Source organism: Euprymna scolopes, chromosome 22 (genome assembly GCF_053919585.1).
Source record: "Euprymna scolopes isolate OS-2025 chromosome 22, ASM5391958v1, whole genome shotgun sequence".
Lineage (NCBI taxonomy): Eukaryota > Metazoa > Mollusca > Cephalopoda > Sepiida > Sepiolidae > Euprymna > Euprymna scolopes.
In genome coordinates this window covers 68601913-68627529 of record NC_136503.1, presented here as the reverse complement: position 1 = coordinate 68627529, position 25617 = coordinate 68601913, and the positions used below count along the sequence as shown (strand labels likewise).

The following is a 25617-nucleotide window of genomic DNA, read 5'->3' as shown; positions in this document are numbered from 1 at the left end:
CAAAGGAAGAAAGAACAACAACATAAACAAAAAAAAAGGTTCGCTTTGTGCCATTTTCATGTGCGCTATTATTACTGCCCCCCCCCGAACATATACTACACTTTGTTCTTAGGCCTAAGAATTTTTTTCATATTTAAAAGTAAAAATAGAAACATGTATTTAATCTGAACAAAACATATGCTTAAAAGAAAATAATTTGCTGGATCATAATTGTATTACTACGTTAAGGTAACCTCGTCGAAACCATGAAATAAATTACGTATTAGAAGCCAAAACAACGCATTATTACGAAAATAGATATTTATTTTTGTTTGAAATTTATAAATACGTGTGAAAAACAATAGACGGGCTTCTACTTATTGAGTATCTACTCCAACAACATAGCAAGCAGAAAAAAAAAAATGGGGGGGGGGGGACGAAATACTAAGACTGAAGTGTAACTTCAAAATACATTTTTAAATTTCAAAACAAAAATAAATATGTGTTGATTTTCGTAATAATGCGTTGTTTTGGGTTCAAACGTATCTAATTAAAAAAAAAGAAAAAGAAAATTACAAGCGAATCACCATTATCAAGGCCCAGTAGCCACTCAAGGATAAGGATTAAAGAGTGTAGAGTGGTCAAAAGGACAATATCATCGTAATCGTTAAAAGTGTACATTTGGTGAAATTGGATTAATTAAGAACAACTCGTAAAGAACTTGTTTACGTTGGACTTGAAGACGACCACATTGTAGTCAGCTGGAAAGCAGGTAAACAGAAGAGAGTTCAACAGGTGTGCATTTCTAAGAAAAAAAGCTTTGTTCATGGAATCCACGTTTAGGTTTAGGTACGGATAAAGAGTGGGGGAAATTATTGATAGTGTTTTCAGCTAGACGAGTGTTTCTCGTGAATGTTTCGCGTGGGGGAAGGGCAAAGATTGGAGCTCAGACGAGCACTTGCCATGAAAATAGTGATAAAACCGAGATAGGCTCGCAATGTCTCTTCTATGAGAAAGAGAATGCAGCGAAGAGAAAAGGGCATCTCCCTACTAGGCTACGAAGTCTATAGTATTTTATTTTATTCAAACTCAAGCAACGCTTCTATAAAGGAACACACACCCCTAACGTCAAGTAAACCAATTTAATATAATTAGTACATTGGAAGAAAACCGAATATCATAAAATAACCTCAATTGTCTTCATTAAATAATATATTATGGTTAACAGCAGAAATTTGGGTTGAAGAGAACAGAATAAAAATGAAATAACTGTTACTAAACGCAATAACATTTACTTTGCTAACAACGTACATAATTTTAAACGTCAAAAAGTATTTAACTGTTTTAATTTCATTATAGAATTTCCTCCGTATTCTATCTTTCAGAGAAAGTAAAAGATGTAAAAAAAAAAAAAAAAAAAAAAAAAAAATGGCCGACCATGCTTTCGTGTATCGTTTTTTTCTTAAATTTAGTTTTAAAATCCTCTAGACTTGTAGTTAGTGATATGATAAACCTGAGATTAGCGACTCTGTCTAAATAAAATCTACCGCCGTTTATTTTTCTACTAGTGCCTTGCTAAGTAAAAGTAACGATAACAATTTCAAAGATAAATCTTAGTATTTCACGCATAAAATTATGGTGCTAGTGCAGAGAGTGATCCGCGCTATTTTTTAAATCGCATTTCCAAGTTTAATTAAAGTTTTATGATATGTTTTTTATTCGATTGTAAGGTTGAAGTATAGAATAGGTACAAAACACCCTCCCCTCCCTACGTTAAGAATGGATTTTTAAATAATAACGTTATTATTTACGTCCGGATCACTCTCTGCACTTGTACCAAAATTATACAGGTCGGTAGAAAATGAAATATTCTTACGTTTGATAACATTTATTGGTTGTGTATTCTATTTGCTTTTCAGTTTTGTTGATATGAACGGCAGTAGTTTTACAATTTGGGAACCGGAATAAAAAGAAGTAGAATACTGATAATGACTCTGTATCCAGAAGATTTCAATACTTTTACAGAGACATCCTAGTTAGTCCCGAAAGTGGCCAAAAACAGCTTACGCTTTGAAAACCACCTTCGTTTATCTTATTTTTTTTATGGAAGTTTACATTCAATTTTAATCATTTGTTCGGTGCTCCAATATAATTTGAACGGAATTAAACTCTACACTTGTCTTTGGGTTAAAAATATTAGTGTTCCGTCCAAACTCTGTGGTAGTAATGCACTTATTGACCTGCGCAATTTTTAAATGGTATTTCAAGTTTAATTACATTTTTGTGCTGTTTTTATTAAATTGTAAGGTTAAAGTATAGAATAGGTACAAAACACCCTCCCCATGTTAAGAATGGCTTTCTAAATAATAACGTTATTATTTCAGCACGGATCAATAAGTGCACTAGTACCAACTCTGTAAAAGTACAGTTTATTTAATTTTTTTATTTTTTTTTTTGTAATTGTGCAGATTACGGACGGTTATAATTTTTCATCTGAATTTTCAAATTTAATTTAATTTTTTTTTTTTACAATATCTTGTTTATTAAATTGTTAGGTAAAAATAAACAATAATGGGTTTGTATTACTGTACACAGATTCGAAAAAGTTGTCAAAAAACAAATGTATAACAAATAAATGTTATCAAAGGCAAGATAAGTTACTTTTCTGCCAAACTGGATATATTTTTTGTGTTTTTATTCAATGTAACATGTTTATTCAGCTGGAAAAAACATACAGTGTTTACCGATGTATTGGAAAATTCAAGATGGCGTCTGATTCTCTCTTTAACACGTTAAGATTGAGTAAAGGTGTTATAAATGAAAAACTATACAAAATACTATTAAAAACCCGCCGAACATATGTCAAGCTATGTCACGGTAACATATCTTGAGCGAGTTTTTAGCAGTATTTTATCCGGTTTTTTATTTATAACACCTTTTCCCAAACTTACCGTGTTAAAGAGAGAATCAGACGCCATCTTGAATTTTCCAATACATCGGTAAACACTGTATAGTTTTCTAGCTGAATAATGCCTTCTTATTCCTGTGGCTTTTAAATTGTAAACGGTGTCACCTATTTCCAGAAGTTACTCGGACAATCCCAAAAGTTGTAAATGTAGTTGTATTAAAAAAAAAAACTTTATTATTACGTAAAATCAAGAGTTCTGATTGTTCTTTCATTTAATTTTTCTTTCTTCTTTTCTTCTAACGACACGTGCGGACATAACTATGTTACTTTGATTCAACAACACACATAAACAATACTACTTGATTCCACGCATTAAAGTTTAAATTGAAGGAAGACATGACTTTCTATTCGACAGTTTAAAAGCAACAAAATCACCTTCGGATTTCGACCTGTCATGAAATAAAACAGCTGCTCGTGCAGAGAGAATTTTAAATCGTATTTCCACGTTTAAAGTTTTATAATATGTTTTTTTTTTATTATTCAATTGTAAGGTTAAAGTACAGAATAGGTACAACACACCCTCTCCTCCCCATGTTAAGAATGGTTTTATAAATAATAACTTTATTATTTCAGCACGGATCACTCTCTGCATGAGTACCAATGAATTAAAACACCTTATCCGTTTTGTAGGCCGCATGTGTTCGAATCTCGTTAGCCATTTTGGATACTTTTAAATAAAAGAAAAAAATTCTGATGTAAATTAAAACTTAGTAAAAATTGCTGCATAGCCATCGAGGGCTTTAACGGAAGTTCCCGAATTTCGATGACAAATTCCGAACTTTGTCGAGATACACAGACGATAAATGTTGAAGATAAATACTAAAGAATATGCGACCCTTTCGGCAGACTTCTGATTTCTAACCGTTTTCGGATAAGAAAACGAAGGCTCCTTTTTTTCCTTTTTTAACTAAATCGGTGATTATTTTGCTTTCTTATGTTCGTAAATATATCCAATTTAAATTTAACGGCTGTATTAGCAGTCTTCCTTCTACACAAAAGCCAAACAAAAAGCAGTGGAACTTTATTACTAACCCTAAGTTAAGGTGGCAACAGACACCAATGAAAAAGCAAACAACCGAAAGAATATATAAATTAGAAAAAAGCAGTTTATTGCCCCCATGTCTCAATTTCTAGTTTCTATGCACCCCTTCCAAGAAAAACTAAAAAAAAAAAAAAAATAAGAAAGGATTTAAAAAAAAAGAAAATCAGTTTTAGGAAACTATCAAAAATATATACGCATTGTTCGGAAAAAAAAACCCCAGACATCCTTTTTGTTAACCACGCTTCGGATCAAGAGGGGACTTATACAGAATACGAAGAGTGTTTAAATAGAAACGTTATTATTTAGAAACCCATTCTTAACGTTGGAAGGGAGGGGACTTTTTAAAAGTATTCTATACTTTCACGTAACAATTTAATAAACAAAAAGGTACCGAACAATTTAATTTAGCTTGCAAATCCTAACTAAAAACATAGCACGGTCCGTATTTTGCATAAGTTATGTCCAGACTCGGGAATTTCCGTAAGTACCAAAATTCTTTGAATGCCTAATCTACATTATCACCAAGAGAGATAGAGAGAAAGAAAAAATGTGGACATTTTTTTTTCACCGTTGTATCTTTTTTAATTAAGAGAAATGTAAATAAAATTAAAGGGTATGGGGGATGCTTTTATTTACTATATGTTTTTTTTTTTTTTTAATTCGTTATCCTAATATTTTTTAATTCTCCGAATGATTTCACATGTCAGCGCATTGAATTCTAAACTTTTTCGAACTTACCTCAGTTTCTTGTCGATTTTCTTTGTTTTCTTCGCTGTTGTGTTTATCCGTCTTCCCGTTTAATAAGGTCGATAGAACCCCGTCGGTTTTAGTGTTGAAATTATTTTCCTTCCTGGCGATGTCGTTGATGTAGAAATTAATAGCAGCGGTAGTAGACCTATTGTCGTCTTTTTTCACCACGACGGGTCCACCGTGGGCACCGACCACGTTACTCGTATCCGCCGTAACAACCGGGCTAGCCAGTTGAGGGAGAGTCTCCGCCATTTTGTCTAAGGCATCCAAGCTCTCCTTTTTTTTTTTTTTTTACTAATGGATCTTTCTTACTCTCCTTTTTTACCTCCTTACTCTCCTTTTTTATTACTATCCTATTACTCCCTATCACTCTCTTTTCGCTTACTGTCTCTCTCGTTCGTTTTCTTTCTTCTCTTTTTCTTCTCGGCCGATCTGTCTATCTCTTTTTACATGACTCTTTCTCTTTTTTTCTTTCGTTCTTTCTTTCTTCTTTCCCTTTTTTGTCTCAATACTTACTCACTTATCTTTGTTGAAGTTATCTCTTACCTTCTCGCTCTTCTCCTCTCTCTCTCTTTCTCTCTCTCTCTTTCACGCTTTATATATCTCTCTACCTTTCCTTAGACCTCTTCAGTACATTCTCTCTTTCACCCCCTCTCTCTTTCTCTTTCTCTTTCTCTTTCGATGTATACTTCTATCTCTCTTTCTCAGTTTCTCTTTCGCTTCTTTCTTTCTTTCTTTCTTTCTTTCTTTCACTTTACTTACGTTCTTCCCTTATGTCTTTCTCTCTTTTCTTCGTTCTACTCCTCCCTAGTACTCCGAGTGTATCTGTCACCTTCTCCCTCCGTTTTCCTCCTCTCTATCACTTAATCCCTTAAGTTCTCCTCTGCTATGTGTACGCCGAATTTCCTTCACGCTTGCGTCACACGCGCGTGTGCGCATTCCATATTTACACACGTGAGTGCGTGTGTGTATACATTTTTATCACACACGTGAATACCTGCTTGTATACTTCCAAATACGTTGTTGGTGTTGATATATATTATATATATATAATATATATATATATATATAATATATATATATATACTTATATATATATACTTTTAAAAATTTCCTTTTCGTTCTTTTTCACTTTCTTTTTTTTTCTTGTCCGAATCGTAATCCTTTGTTTAACAACGTATGTCGCTCATATAATCATGGTATGTAAACAACACACATACACACACACATATATATATATGTATGTATATATATATATATATATATATATATATATATATATATAAACACTTACTAAATATAATGACAATTTTTCACTGCAAAGGTGTGTAATCACAATGAATATATACGCGATTTATTTTCAGCATCCAAAAGTAAAGCCTTGTTTCGTTGTTTTCATGTAAGTATTCAAACATGTACATATATATATATATATATATATATATATATATATATATATATATATATTATACTTATATGTATCAATATATAAATATATTTTTTATATCACATATACATGTAAATACCAATATTGAGCTTTAACTCTCTTCTCCAACGGTCAAGGTAGAAATCCTCACAACAGGTGAGTATCGGCCAACAAAGAGATATTGAATTTTTTCTGTGTTATATGTATGAATCTATCTATATGTATGTGTGTGCGTATATATATATATATATATATATATATATATATATATGTGTGTGTGTGTGTGTGTAGAAACAAGTGAATGTGTGTATATATATATATGTATGCGAATATATATAGTTATATGTAAATATATGAATGTTGTGTGACTTTGTTGATGAGCGAGTGCACCGTTACTGCTCGCACCTTCCTCTCCGCTATATTAAACGATGTCTGGTGTCTTCCAGATCGTCGGAGCAGGTGGTTGTGGCCGTGATGATTGTTGTTGCAAGAGCGGTGATGCTGATGGTGCTGATGATGTTTGCGGGTACACAGCCACGACCATGCAATAGCAGCAGCATTAATAGCAGCGGCAGCAGCAACTAAAGTACGACCACTACCAACGAATAGCATCACACACACACACACACACACACACACACACACACACACCTATGTAAATAATAACATTAAAATCAACTTTTGAAAAGCTGAACTGTTCCGACTCTAAAGAATAGAAATTACGCATAAAAAGTGCTCACTATACTTGCAGATAGTTTTATAGCAATTATATATAACACATATGGCTTAACTTTACCGCACTTTCGTGGATCATCCAATCATTACTGGTACATTTAAAAATCTTTAACTTTTGTATACAATCGAATTAAAATTCTTAAAATTCAGCAGGAAACCGAATTCTGTGTCTATGTACATGCATTTATATATGTGTGTGTATGTGTACGCATTAACATGTATGTATGTGCATGCATCTATACATATATATATATATATGTATGTGTGAGCGTATATGCATTTATATGTGTATGTACGTATGTATACGTGTATGTATATATATATGTTTGTATATGTATTTATATATGTATGTGTGTATGTATTTGTATGTGTACGTGTGTATGTGTACGTATTTATATTTATATGTGTGTATGCGTATGTATTCATACGTATATATGTGTATGTATTTATATGTGCTTATATGTTTATACATATGTATGTGTATATATGTATTGGGTTGGCAACTAAGTTCGTGCCGTATTTTAAATATATTGTTTTGAAAATTTCTTTGTTATATTTTATTTTTCGAATCAAAATCAAATGATTTCTACCGCAAAAGGTATTGGGAATCTTGTCGAACGTTGGGAAAAGTTTGAAACACGAATGGAGAATACACTATTGATTAAACGGTTGTTAGTTCTGATTTTACTTTAAAATAATGTAAATAAAAACAAACAAGAACTTAGTTGACAAACTAATACATGTATGTATATATAAATATGATATTAATATATGTATGTGTGTACGTATATGATATTAATATATGTATGTGTGTACGTATATGATATTAATATATGTATGTGTGTACGTATATGATATTAATATATGTATGTGTGTACGTATATGATATTAATATATGTATGTGTGTACGTATATGATATTAATATATGTATGTGTGTACGTATATGATATTAATATATGTATGTGTGTACGTATATGATATTAATATATGTATGTGTGTACGTATATGATATTAATATATGTATGTGTGTACGTATATGATATTAATATATGTATGTGTGTACGTATATGATATTAATATATGTATGTGTGTACGTATATGATATTATTATATGTATGTGTGTACGGATATGATATTAATATATGTATGTGTGTACGGATATGATATTAATATATGTATGTGTGTATGGATATGATATTAATATATGTATGTGTGTATGTATATGATATTAATATATGTATGTGTGTATGTATATGATATTAATATATGTATGTGTGTATGGATATGATATTAATATATGTATGTGTGTACGTATATGATATTAATATATGTGTGTATATATATGATATTAATATATGTGTGTATGTATATGATATTAATATATGTGTGTATGTATATGATATTAATATATGTATGTGTGTACGTATATGATATTAATATATGTATGTGTGTACGTATATGATATTAATATATGTATGTGTGTACGTATATGGTATTAATATATGTATGTATGTGCGTATATGATATTAATATATGTATGTGTGTACGTATATGATATTAATATATGTATGTGTGTACGTATATGATATTAATATATGTATGTGTGTACGTATATGATATTAATATATGTATGTGTGTACGTATATGGTATTAATATATGTATGTGTGTACGTATATGATATTAATATATGTATGTGTGTACGTATATGATATTAATATATGTATGTGTGTACGTATATGATATTAATATATGTATGTGTGTACGGATATGATATTAATATATGTATGTGTGTACGGATATGATATTAATATATGTATGTGTGTACGGATATGATATTAATATATGTATGTGTGTACGGATATGATATTAATATATGTATGTGTGTATGGATATGATATTAATATATGTGTGTATGTATATGATATTAATATATGTGTGTATGTATATGATATTAATGTATGTGTGTATGTATATGATATTAATATATGTATGTGTGTATGGATCTGATATTAATATATGTATGTGTGTACGGATATGATATTACTGTATAGGTTATATAGTGCGCATCAAATGTATTGGTGGAATACAGACACTACTAATATTAGTACTATTTCGTGTATTCACATAAAATTCTGCAAGATTTATACTTTATATATAGATTTCTAGTACTTACTCTAGCCGCGCTCAATGCGTTAGTAGAACTAGGTAGTACATAATGAAAATATATTTAGTTACACATAATTTCCCGCGATCCATCCTTTATCATATAACTATAAAGATCAATCAACAGCTTGCAAATATCAACAGCTCAACATTTAGTGGAATTGAGCTAGAGATAGGAAGAGGAGGAGAGAGATTTCGCTGAATCGAAACATTTTCCAAATCAAATTTCTAATAAAGAACATGCACAAACGTATTAAAGACACACTAGCAACGATACACCTAAAAAGCTTTATAATGCCTTTGTGTATACTGCTTATTTGTTTTTTTTGTTTTTTTGTTTTGATTTTTGTTTGTTTTTGTTTTCTTTTGAAAAACCCCAAAGGTTTTATATCGTCACTATCAATCTATTTATCATAGTTATAAAAAAAAAAAGTTTTTCTTTGAGGGACAGCTAATCCGAGATTACAAATGGTTGTCCTCCACTGTTAAAACCAATAGCACCGAAATGATCAATACTGTATAGTGCCTGCAATGGTATATAAACACGTATGGTGCATGAATGAATATACAAAAAAACAACAAAAAAAAACAAATTAAACTCAAATAACTGCAAAAAACAAAATCTAACTTGAAAAATAAATGGGACAAAATTTGAAAACTTTATTGCCAACGTGTTTCGTTATTTTTGTTGCATTCTTAAAGACGGTGTTCTCTTATCTCGTAAATTTTCTTTCCGAAGTTATCTTTGTAAAATTTTCTGGAATGGAATTTTTGATTAGAAGTAGTTTTCTATCTCGTTTCTGTCTTTTTTAAATACAGTATAAGGATATACTTTTAATAATTGCGTTTAACTGGAAAGTTTGACAAACTCATTTCTAATACTAATTTTTACTAGTGTAGTGAGTACTATTTATATAAATGCTGGAAAAATTCGTAATACATTATTTTATAACATATATATATATATATATATATATATATATATATATATATTCATATTAAAATGATAAATATGTTATCATATGAAGTTTGGCATGTGTATATGATTATATTGAGAGAAAGTAGGGTATGTGTGTATGTTGTATATATATATATATATATATATATACATATATATATATATATATATATATATATATATATATATACTAGCAAAAATACCCGTCGTTGACTGGGTTCAAAAACCAGCCTACAGAAAATGAATTCTGATTTATGAAAGTATGATAGGTTATGAAAGGGAAAGGTTGTAAAGAGATAGCTTCGAATTTTGGGGGTATCAAAATCTAAGCAAAATATGATGAAAGTAAAAATAAAATAGATAAACCTAATAATTTATTATACCATACATGTTCAAACTGAAACACTTATCACAATATTCTGTGGATCTATATTAAAAAACCTTGTTAAACTTTGTGACATATTTCCATTCTATTGAGGTCAGGCGCGAACGAACGCCCCATAATTTTATTATACCATATTTCTTCAAACTGAAACATAATTATCAAAGTATACTTACGCAGATAGATATGAAAAGTCTTTATTAAAGTTTGTGCCTATTTCCATTCTATGGAGGCCAGGTGCGAACGCAGACCCCACAATTTTATTATACTATCCCTATTTAAGTTAAAACATACTAATCAAAGTATTCTTATGTGCATCTATATCAAAAACACATGCAAACGGTTTTTTTGTTTTAATTTTTTAATTTTTTATTTCCATACTTTGTGGACCAGGCGCATACGCAGGCCTCACAATTTTAATGAATCATCATTATGCCAGATCAAACATACCAATTCCTGCCTCACGATACATCTCCTATCATTATATGTGATCAGTTTTCTATAATAGTCAACCATATAGGAGCCTATTCGTGACCAGGCACACACGCAGGCGTTCAGCTTTATATATTATATATATATATATCCTCTCTCTCTCTCTCTCTCTCTCTCTCTATATATATATATATATATATCAAGTTACATATGTGTATATGTATATATCAAGTTACATATGTGTGTATGTTTATATATATCAAATTACATATGTGTATATGTATATATATCAAGTTACATATGTGTATATGTATATATATATATATCGTTACATATGTGTATATGTATATATATATATCAAGTTACATATGTGTATATGTATATATATATATCAAGTTACATATGTGTATATGTATATATATCAAGTTACATATGTGTATATGTATATATATATCAAGTTACATATGTGTATATGTATATATATATCAAGTTACATATGTGTATATGTTTATATATCAAGTTACATATGTGTATATGTATATATATATATATCAAGTTACATATGCGTATATGTATATATATATCAAGTTACATATGTGTATCTGTATATATATCAAGTTACATATGTGTATCTGTATATATATATATCAAGTTACTTATGTGTATATGTATATATATATATCAAGTTATATATGTGTATATGTATATATATATCAAGTTACATAGGTGTGTATATTGATATAATCAGGCGGATATTGTAAAAAATAAAAGGAAGCTTCTGTTTAGTGATAACTTTTTAATTTTTTACGTTTTTCGCATTTCTTTTTTTTTGTATATACATCGAACGTAATGATGTATGGTCCTCACACCAAAAAGATTATACAGAACATTGAAAACATAATGACAGATATGATTAAACGGAAGCTTTCTGTTGTTTTTAGCAACGTCAGCCTGAATGAAAAAATGCTGCCTAAATACACGCAATATTGGCGCATATATATATATATATATATATATATATATATATATATATATATATGTCAAGTAAGATATGTGTGTATGTTTATATATGTCAAGTTAGATATGTGTATATATTTATATATATGAAGTTAGATGTATATATATGTTTATATATATGAAGTTAGATGTATATATATGTTTATATATATCAAGTTAGATGTATATATATATATGTTTATATATATCAAGTTAGATGTATATATATGTTTATATATATCAAGTTAGATGTATATATACGTTTATATATATCAAGTTAGATGTATATATATATGTTTGTATATGTCAAGTTAAATATGCGTATATGTTTATATATAAAGTTAAATATGTGCATATGTTTACATATATCAAGTTAGATATATGTATATATTTATATATATCAAGTAAGGTATGTGTGTATAATTATATATGCATCAAGTTAGATATGTCTACGTTTATATATGATATATATATATATATATATATATATATATATATATATATATATATATGAAGTTAGCTATGTGTACATACACATATATCATGTTAGGTATGTGTATATATACACGCATATAAAGTTAGACATATATATAATGTATATAAAGTTAGGTATGTGTATGTACGTATATAACTTTATATATATATGTGTGTGTGTATATACACGTATATAAACTGACTATATATGGTTATATGCATACGTATATAAAGTTATATATGTGTATATATACATACATATAAATTCATATACGTGTATATATAAGTATATATAGTTACATATGTGTGTATATATATACGTATATACAGGTATATATGTATATATGTGCCCATGTTTATATATATACAATGTTATGTATGCGTGGGCGTGTTTATATGTATAGCGTTTTCTATTGAATACATATTTACAGAGGACTTGTATTGACATATTTAGCCATTGGTCCTTTCTAGATTCATGATAAGTTTGAGACTTTCAGGCTGCATATGACACGTGAAAAGTCGTTGTAAAACAAATTAAATGGAGACTATACTTTCTTAAATTAATACTAGAACAACTCACATGATTCCCACGCAAACTATCACTAAAACTTATAAAAATAAATGACTTAAAGATGACACCGGCTGAAACTGAATGTACCAAGGTTTATAATGAGTACGGTAAATTTATTGAATGGGTTTCAGTGTAAGTGTAATTATTTAGTGCTTGTATTACCTACTACCAGGGTCTCATTTGGAGTCCAAGATACTTAGGCACCTGGGTCAGTAGGGGAAGTGTGGGCTAACTACTTTGCTAGTCATTTTATTGAAACTTTATGTAAGGAAGAATATTACAAACACCAAACAAATATCTCCTCGCCCATCATTATTTATAATCTTTGATTAAGATTGCCCAAGAATGGTCGGCACAAATGTTAGGATATGAAGGAAAAAAAATGTGTCATTTCGGATGTTGTTTTCTCCTAAACTAGCTGCAATACTAAAACTGTATCCATATATTTGTGGGGGGTGGAGAACGTAGATGAATGTATATTTGTTCTGAATGTAGATAATCCGACTTTACAAGCTCTTTAACTTAAAAACGGCACCTGGTATCCACGAATGGTTTCTTACCTGAACACCGACCAGGCTCAAAGTTGCTTACTTTCCGTAATCTGAGGAAGAAGCTGGTTGATTTCTATTTCTATTGGCCAAAAAAAGCCTATAATCTCGTTTAAGATTTCGGAAGCTAATTGTAAGTTTTAAGACCACAATCACAGTCTATATGAGAGGGATGAGCGTGACTGACCAAAGGAATATGTCGCGGAAATCAGCTAAGACAAATCCAAATCCTGGCGTATATGTTGTGGTCTCGTTTTTGTTTTACTACTGAGGTCCTCACTTACGAAGCCCAATAGTTACTCAATGTTAATGATGAATAAGGCGACAATAAATTCCAGCCGAAAGATGAGAAACATTACGAAAGTACTAAGTATGTACTGCGTCTTTTTATTTATGCGGCGATTCATGACAAGACCTTGACGGCATTGGGTTTGAAAACGACCAAATTGTAAGCAACGAAGCAGTTCTACGATAACGTGTTTCGTGGACGGAACACTTTTATAAAGTAGGCATACATCCGTGTCGCAACCCTCGAATTCGTAGTTATGGGTTTTAATAACAATCTGCGTTCAATTAGATGTATAACGATGTTTTGTTTATGATGGATAGTTTGTGTCGACACTAAATAATTTTGAAGAGGGTTGATATGCCGTTAGAAAAAGACAAAGCCAAAACAAAATCAGGTTTTGAAAATGAAGTTTATTTTGTTTTCCTTCTGAGTTCCAAAAGATTAACAAACATCTCGATTTATATGTCCTTCGCTCGCCCCCTTTAGCAAAACCAGCAAGTGTCTGCTATTATTAGCGTCCGTAGTCGATGGATAATGAAAGAATAATAAAAAAAAAATATCTGAACAGGTTTTCCAATTAATGCGATGAATATCATCCTCATCATCGTCGTCGGCGTCGTCGTCATCGTCATGATGATGATGATGATGATCATCATCATCATCATCAGTATCATCAATGTTTTTTTACGAGTCTCTAATTACCTGTCTCGCCACCAGGGTAGAGTTAGATGCAAGGTCGTTGTTCTTAATGTGAGAAAAGCCCAGTTCCCACTAAGAAGCACCTTGACTTTGGACAAAAATAAATAAAAAATTGCCTCAGTCAAGAAGGAGTCTTTCTTCATTGACTGAGAACAAAAGAAAGGGTGTAGGATCAAAACAGACACCACACCTGACTCCCAACCAAAAGGCCAAGAGAGTCGTTGTACCTTGCATTAAATTTTACAACGGAGAGCAAGTTTAAGAGGATGTTAGTTGTTTCGAGTAGTACAGATATTTGTAAGGATGTCATATTTTTTATTATTATTATTATATTACAACTACTCTCTACTAATGCTCAAGTTTCTTTTCTTTGTTCTTTTTAAGAAGTGAGGAGGGGGGGTCGCCAATAACGAACGCTGTCTTCGTTTTTATTTTTTCTCACAAGAGTCCTGCTAATTATTTCCGAATCCCGTCGTTAATTCGTTTTCCAAACTTCATCTTCGCATCGAAATCACCAGGCAACGCGACGTTGATAATTTCATATGTAAAACGATAATTTTATTCAAACAACATTATTATTATTATTATTATTATCATCATCATCATCATCATCATCATCATCATCACTTGTACTCACGAGGAGTTTTCATCTATCATCAGAGATTTCTATCTGCTAACAATCTGAGGTGTCCCTTGGAGTCTGGGGGACAACAAGTCTCCCCAAGTTTCCAGTACTCTCCACCTCTTTTTGATAACCTTTGCGAATGGATTTGCGTGATTGCGACAGCCGTTTATCATTGAATTCTCGCTGCAAGCGACCATTGCCCCTCACTAGAATTTTGGTGGCAACAACCCCCCTTCACGGCCCCAGTCTTCTTTGTATTTATCAAGTGGAGGTCTAGTTAGTGTTTTCTCTCTTCGGTTTTTCCAACCTCCTCACCCCTTCATGGCTATTTGGCATGGCGCCTGTCTATGAATTCTTTTTTTGGGGGGGGTGGATGAAGAGGGATAGTTTATTATTATTATTATTATTATTATTATTATTATTATTATTATTATTAATATGAGCTTTCACATGATTCGTCAGATGTCCTATTATTATTATTGCGTTTACTTTTGACAAATTAAAATTATTATTACTATTATTCCTATTATAATTCTTATTAATATTTCCATATTACTATTTTCATTATTAGTATTATTACCTTTTTTACTACTATTATTAATATTCTTGCTTTCACTACTATTTGTATTGCTATTACTATTATTGGCATTATTTCTAGTAGTAGTATTGCTTTGTTCATCATTATTAGTAGTAATAGTTGTATTAGTAGTAATGTTAGTAGTAGTAGACCTGTACATTTTTTTTTTTTTTTTTTGCCGTAAATCTGTAGACTGCGTCAGCTGACAATGATAACAAACCTCATTAGCCCGGTACTCGTGACACCTCAAAAACCACCGTCATCTTCTATTGTGTGGACATACAATAAACACGCCTTCCGTTTAACGTATAAACGACAAAACTACGTTATTACTGCTGTTACAGATGTTTTTTTTTTATTCTTGCTTTTATTATTGTAGAGTAGATGTCATTAGCATGCAATTAAATAATTACATAATGATGATGATAATAATAATGACATTATTATTATTATTATTATTATTATTATTATTATTAATAATAATAATAATAATAATAATAATAATAATAGTAGTCATACTGCAGCTGACGAACAGCCTACATAACCCGCACCTTGATTCAGGTCGATTTGAAAGCGATCCCACTCTACTAGATGAGCCACTTCTTCATTTTTTTTCCTCTCTCCTCGCCTTCGCTCGCATATTAAATACGCTTAAAGAACCACTTGTTGCACGCTGCAGTCGATACGAGAACGGTGTTCGGAGGGCAGGTGTGCGTTTTTAACTTTATCAAGGTCGCTCGGAGTCTCCAAACGAAAGCTAGCTGACTAAAAGGACGAGAACAGTCTAGGTTAATTAAACCAATCTATCCCACCTGTCTTGCTTTAATAATAGGCTTAGGTCAATGGTACAGTAAGCGAACTAGCGATCGCAAGGTTCACGATCTATTATCATATTTCGAGAGCGTCGACGACGGATCCCCATTATATCAGAAACGAAACAGATGCGGAATGGAACGAGTAGGGAAAATCATAAGATGCATCCATTCATTATACGCGTTTTGCACTGGAAAATACGATTAGAAATTTAAGCATGACTGACCAACGTTCTGTGCCGTTCGTTTATAAAAAGGTTGGGCGTAATTGACATCAGATGCACCTATCCCGTCCGCGTGTTCAACGAAGCAAATACCATATCGGACCAAGGCGTAAAAGACCGAGAAAAATGCTTATTAAAATTTAAGCATAATAGAACAAAACAATGAAATTTTAAACTTAAGCCGGGCAGATCGGTAGAATACTCCTTTTAACATAATCGTGACCGACACAATGAACTGTTAATTTTAACTTTAATATAACAGACCAGAGAAAAATGCTATTTTTAACCTAATCGTGACCGACGCAAGGAAATAATAATTTTTTAAAAAAGCATGCCCGACTCAAGTAAGTGCTAATTTCAACCTAAGCCTGACCGACCCATGAAAATGATAATTAAAACCTAATCATGACAGACAAATTAAAATGCTAATTATATCTTAAACATGACCGACCAAAGAAAATGCTAATTATAACCTAAGCATAACCGACCCCAAACAATGCTAATTTTAACGCTAGCATGTTTGACACAAGCAAATGCTATTTTTAACCTAAGAATGACTGACCTAAGAATTTGTTTATTACCTAACCGTGATCGACCACATAAAATTATTATTATAACGCGAATATAACAGTCTATTAAAATTCTAATTTTAACCTAATTCTCGCCAACATGAATGCTATTTTTAAACTAATCCCGACCGACATAAAATTCGTATTTTCACCTAAGTATGACCAACCCAAGAAAATGCTAATTGAAAGTAAACGTTACTGACAGAATAAACTGTTAATTTTCACCTAACGATGACGGACCTTAGAAAATCTTTTTTTTAAATCTACTCGTGAGATACACAATAAAATGCTAATTAGACCGACGCAAGACCGACCATGTAAAAATGGAATAAAAATGTATTTGTAACCTAAGCATGCCCGACCCGAGACAATGCTAATTTTAACGTAATCATGACAGACAAAATAAAATGTTATTTATAACCTAGCATGATCAAGTCCAGAAAATGCAAATAAAAACCCAAGCATCACAGACACAAGGGAATGATATTCTTTACCTTATCATGACCAACATAACAAAATGCTAATTATAATCTAAGTATGACCGACCCCGTCCCCAAGATGCTAATATTAACTGTAATTTACCGTATATGTATATATGTATATGTATGTATATATATACATATGCATATATATGTATATGTATGTATATATACATATGTATATATATGTGTATATGTATGTAAATATACGTATGTATATATATATGTATGTATATATACGTATGTATATATATATATGTATATGTATGCATATATACATATGTATATATATATGTATATGTATGCATATATACATATGTATATATGTATATGTATGTATATACTAAAATATATTTTATGTATGTATATATACATATGTATATATATATATGTATATGTATGTATATATACATATGTATATATATATACACATATGCATATAGATATGTACATGTATGTATATATACAAATGTATACATATGTATATGTATGTATATAAACATATGTATACATATGTATATGTATGTATATAAACATATGTATAGATATGTATATGTATGAATATATACATATGTATATATATGTATATGTATGCATATATACATATGTATATGTATATGTATGCATATATACATATGTATATGTATGCATATATACATATGTATATATATGTATATGTATGCATATATACATATGTATATATATGTATATGTATGCATATATACATATGTATATATATGTATATGTATGCATATATACATATGTATATATATGTATATGTATGCATATATACATATGTATATATATGTATATGTATGCATATATACATATGTATATATATGTATATGTAGCATGTATACATATGTATGTATATATACATATGTATATATGTATATGTATGTATATATACATATGTATATATGTATATGTATACATACATATACATATATATGTATATGTATGTATATATATACATATGTATATATGTATATGTATACATACATATACATATATATGTATATATGTATATGTATGTATATATACATATGTATATATGTATATGTATGTATATATATACATATGTATATATGTATATGTATGTATATATACATATGTATATATGTATATGTATGTATATATATACATATGTATATATGTATATGCATGTATATATACATATGTATATATGTATATGCATGTATATATACATATGTATATATGTATATGCATGTATATATACATATGTATATATGTATATGCATGTATATATACATATGTATATATGTATATGTGTGTATATATACATATAGATATATGTATATGTGTGTATATATACATATGTATATATGTATATGTGTGTATATATACATATGTATATATACATATGTATATATATGTGTATATGTATATGTATGTATATATACATATGTATATATACATATGTATATATATGTGTATATGTATATGTATGTATATATACATATGTATATGTATGTATACATACATATGTATATATGTATATGTATATATGAGTATATGTATGTATACATACATATGTAATTAAGTATATGCATGTATACATGTATATGTATATGTATAACTTACTAGGTGAAATACACATAAATATTTCAGCAGCCATATTGGCATTCCTGGTATTGGTTCCTTTGGCAATTAGCAATATGTTAATCCGTTGTAAGTGTGAAGATAATGTCTGGAAGGGGTAACATCCTATGTGTATATGTATATATGTATACATATATATATAAATATCTATGTATATATGCATATATATATGCATATATATATATGTATATGTATATACATGCAACAGTATAAATAACATAAAAATTCATCAGAACATATAGCGTATATAATACGTATAAATAGAAAATAAATGTATGTTTATTATGTATATATATATATAATAGTATATGTAATTGATGAGTAAATATATATGGCATATGGATATGTTTACATACGACATATATAGCATGTAGATACATATATATTTATATATATATCCATATTGTAATGGTCTTCATAAGAATCAAATATATATATATATATATATATATATATATATATATACATATATATATATGAGCAAACAGTTAATAAAACATTTAAAAAACTTTGAAAAAGAGTTAAAAACATATTCAATCTGAGAATGAAACACTTGATAAGGGGATAGTCCTTAATCCACTATATACATATGTAAATAAATATGTTTGTATATATATGTATATGCATATATATGTATATATATATGTATATGCCGATATATATATATGCATATACATTTATGTATATATATATGTGTGCGTATATATATGTATATATATGTGTGTATATGTATATATATATGTGTGTGTATATATATATTATATGTATATATGTATATATGTGTATATATATGTGTGTATATATATTATATATATGTATATATATGTATATATATGTGTGTATATATATTATATATATGTATGTATGTATATATGTGTGTATATATATATGTATATATGTGTATATATATTATAAATGTCTATACATATGTATATATGTGTATAAAATTGTATATGTGTGTGTATATATATACAAATATATATGTATATGTATATATATGTATGTATATATGAATATAGGTATGTATATATTTACATGTATGTATATATATAATGTATGTATATATATATAGCTATGAATGTAAATATGTATATATATGAATATATATAGGTATGTATATATTTATATGTATGTATATATAATGTATGTGTATATACCTATGAATGTAAATATGTATATATACGAATATATATAGGTATGTATATATTTATATGTATGTATGTATATATAATGTATGTATATATACCTATGAATGGAAGTAGTTATATATATATTAATATATATATAGGAATGTATATATTTATATGTATGTATATATAATGTATGTACATATATATACCTAGGTATGTAAATATGTATGTATATATATGAATATTATAACATACATGTATATACATATGTATATATATGATGTATGTATTAATATATACATATGTATATATTTATATGTATGTATACCTAATGTATTTATATATATATACATATGTATATATTTATGTATATATAAATATGTACATATATATATATGTATATATTTATATGTATGTATACCTTATGTATGTATATATATACCTCTGTATATATTTATGTATATATATATATGAATATATATATGTGTATATTCATATGCATTTATACTTATGTATGTATATATATATATCTATGTATATATTTATGTATATATAAATATGTGTATGTATATATTTATATGGATGTATACCTAATACATGGATGTATATACCTATGTATATATATGTATGTATATATATATATGTGTATATATATTTATGTATATATATGTATATATATATGTATGTATATATATATGTATGTATATACATTAATATATATATATATGTATGTATATATTTATATGTATGTATATAATGTATATATATACCTATGTATGACGTATAAATTTATATACAGTGATGATCATATTTATTGGCACGGTAAAATAAAAGTTAAATTTGGTCTTATAAATTCTAAAAAAGGGATTAAATTAAAGAAAATAACAAAGTATATTATGTATTGTTAACTGGCCTTTCCGATGCAGCAATCGGATTTTAGAAAAAATATATAACAAAGGAACAACAAACATAATTGCAAAAAACCCTTGTTCAAAATTATTGGCACGATTTATTTAATAATCAATTGTATAGCCTTTGGCCTTGATTACCTTCCTCAGTCGCTTTTCATAGTTTACAACCAAGTTGTTGCACTCTTCAGTAGTAATTTTACCCCACTCTTCCTGACAATAATCCTCCAATTGAATAAGATTCTTAGGCTTCTTTTGCATTACCCTCAATTTTAATGTTCTCCATAAATTTTTAATTGGATTAAGGTCTGGGCTTTGTGATGGCCACTCCAAAACATTAATATGATTGTCCTCAAGCCATTTCTTAGTCAGTTTAGCCGAATGCTTTGGGTCATTATCTTGCATGAACCACCAACGACGACCAAGTGAGAGCTCTTTAGCAGAGTCTTTCAGGTTTTCATCCAATATTTTAACATAATCTGCCTTTTTTATGCTACCTGTGACCTTAACAAGTCACCCTGGTCCAGAGGCAGCAAAGGATCCCCAAAACATCAAACTGCCTCCACCGTGCTTCACTGTGGGTATGGTGTTCTTAGGCAGGAAAGCTTCGCCAGATTTTCTGTAAATATAAGACACTTTATTATGGCCAAATGACTCTATTTTTCGTTTCGTCAGTCCATAGAACACGTTTCCAGAATGCAACATCTTTATCAATATGACGTTTTGCAAAGGCTAGCCTTGCTTTCAGGTGCATAGGCTTCAATAAGGGAGTCTTTCTCGGACGACATGCTTTTAAACCAGCTCTCTTCAAAACTCTACCAACTGTATGTCGAGATACATTCACTCCAGAGGTGCTCTGTTCATCAACAATCTCCCCAACAGAGATCCTTGGGTTTTGTTTTACTTGTCGAACAATTTTCCGTTCATCTCTTGGGGAAAGAATCCTTTTTCTCCCTCTACCCTCTAAACTCATAACGTGGCCTTGCGATTTGAACTTGTTTATTATGGCTCTAACAGTGGATTTGGGAAGGTTTAGCTTCTTTGAAATCTTATCATAGCCCTCCCCATTGGTATGGCATGCTACAACAAACTTCCTGACGTCTTCGCTGTGTTCCTTAGTTTTAACCATGGCGATTGAAAATTATAATTTAGTCACTTATAATAGTTTAAATAAATCGCTATCTAAAAATTATCTGAAAAAAATTATTCACTGAATTAGCGTTAAACAAGCATAATATGGCTATAAAAAAGTTCAGAAAGCACGTAAACCGGAAATTGATTGATATTATACTGATACTAAAAGAAAAACAAAGCCGTGCCAATAATTTTGAACAAGGGTTTTTTGCAATTATGTTTGTTGTTCCATTGTTATTTATTTTTTCTAAAATCCGATTGCTGCATCGGAAAGGCCAGTTAAAAATACATAATATACTTTGTTATTTTCTTTAATTTAATCCCTTTTTTAGAATTTATTAGACAAAATTTAACTTTTATTTTACCGTGCAATATAAATATGATCATCACTGTATGTATATATACATATGTATATATGTATGTACGTAGAAATTTATATATGTATATATGCATATGTATATATGTATGTCCATATAAATGTATACATGTATATATATTAATATGCGTATATGTATTTACATTTAAATGTATACATGTATATATGCATACGGATATATGTGTGTACATATAAAAGTGTATATGTATATACATATGTATATATATGTACATACAAAGGTATATACGTATATATACATATGTATATATATATGAACATATACAGGTATATATGTATATATACATATGTATATATATGTACATATAAAGGTATATGTGTATATATATACATATGTACATATATGCACATATAAAGGTATATATGTATATATACATATGTGTATATATGTACATATAAAGGTATATATGTATATATACATATGTATATATATGTACATATAAAGGTATATATGTATATATATATGTATATATATGTACATTCATAGGTATATATATACATATGTATTTATATGTATATGTATATATAAAGGTATATATATGTATATACGTATGTATAAATATATGTATATATATATGTATATATGTATGCATATATGTATGTATTAAGGTGTATGTATATGCATATATGTATGTATCTATATGCATGTATATGTATATATGTATGTGTTTATATGTATGCATATGTATATGTGTATGCATGTATATATATATGTATGTACATGTATGTATTTATATATGTTTGTGGATATATGTATATGTGTATAATGCATGTATATATATACCTATGCATATATGTATGCATATATAAATGTACATATGTGTATATAAATATGTATGTATATATATGTATGTATGTATTTACATGTATGCGTACCGAATGTATGTATATATACCTATGTATATATATATGTATATATACATATATGTATATATATATGTATATATACATATATGTATATATATATGTATATATACATATATGTATATATATATGTATATATACATATATGTATATATATATGTATATATACATATATGTATATATATATGTATATATACATATATGTATATATGTATATATATATACATGTATGTATATATATGTCTATATATACATGTATGTATATATATGTATATATATACATGTATGTATATATATGTATATATATATACATGTATGTATATATATGTATATATATATACATGTATGTATATCGTTGTATATATATACATGTATGTATATCGTTGTATATATATACATATATGTATATATGCATATATATACATGTATGTATATATATGTATATATATATACATGCATGTATATATATGTATATATATACATGTATGTATATATATGTATATATACATATATGTATATATATATGTATATATATATACATATATGTATATATATGTATATATATACATATATGTATATATATGTATATATATACATATATGTATATATATGTATATATATACATATATGTATATATATACATATATGTATATATATGTATATATATACATATATGTATATATATGTATATATACATATATGTATATATACATATATGTATATATATGTATATATATATATGTGTATATATGTATATATATACATATATGTGCGGGCTTCTTCAAGAGGGATGGTCATTGAAGAAGCCCGCATAAATCGGGCGAAACGTTGAGTATCCAGGTACTTCCACCTCCATTTTATTTCATATCGTCGGATTTAATCCAGCTCAACAATCATACATATATGTATATATATGTATATATATACATATATGTATATATATGTATATATATGCATATATGTATATATATGAATATATATATGTATGTATATATAATGTAATTATATACCTATGTATGTACATATTAATGTATATATGTATATATACATGCATATTCATATATATATTTGTATATACATATGTATATATGTATGGACATATAAATGTATATATGTATATATACATATGTATGTACATATGGACATATAATTGTATATATGTATATATACATATGTATATACATATGGACATATAAAGGTATATATGTATATATACAGTTATATATATGTACATACAAAGGTATTTATGTATATATACATGTATAATATGTACATATAAAGATATATATATATACATATATATTTTTATATATATGTATATATAAGGTATTTATATGTATATACGTGTGTATTCATATATGTGTATATATGTATATATGTCTGTATTTATATGTATCTATATTATTTATATGTATGTATTTATATGCACGCATATGTATATGTGTATGCATGTATATATATATGTATGTACATGTATGTATTTATATATCTATGTGTATATATGTATATAGTTATAATGTATGTATATATATACCTATGTGTGTATATATGTATGTATATAGAATGTATGTATATATACACGTTTATGTATATATCTATGTATGTAAATATTCATATATTTATATGTATGTATATGTGTATGTATATATATGAATATACATTTGTATATATTTATATATGTATATATTTATGTATGTATATATACAGGGTTAACAGAAAGTCCTCTGACCAATTTAAAAGTGGTTTATTAATAGAAAATTACAAAAATATAAATTAAACATGAATGAAAATTATAAGTTAGGAAACCAAGAATGAATTCACATTATTTGTTTTCAATGTGATGTCCGTTCCTTTCGATTAGACG

The 25617-nt window shown here is 28.2% G+C and overlaps 1 protein-coding gene across 3 annotated transcripts in view; it reads right to left on the bottom strand.

Moving 5' to 3' along the window:
• The window catches only part of LOC145243459 (uncharacterized), a 542590-nt gene extending 536817 nt beyond the window's left edge, over positions 1–5773 (bottom strand). For all 3 annotated transcript variants that reach the window (XM_080106354.1, XM_080106353.1, XM_080106352.1), the window contains exon 1: positions 4728–5773. In XM_080106354.1, the coding sequence (XP_079962480.1) occupies positions 4728–4991 (264 nt within the window). In that variant the 5' untranslated portion in view covers positions 4992–5773. The remainder of the gene's footprint in view (positions 1–4727) is intronic.
• Positions 5774–25617: the final 19844 nt, after the last annotated feature.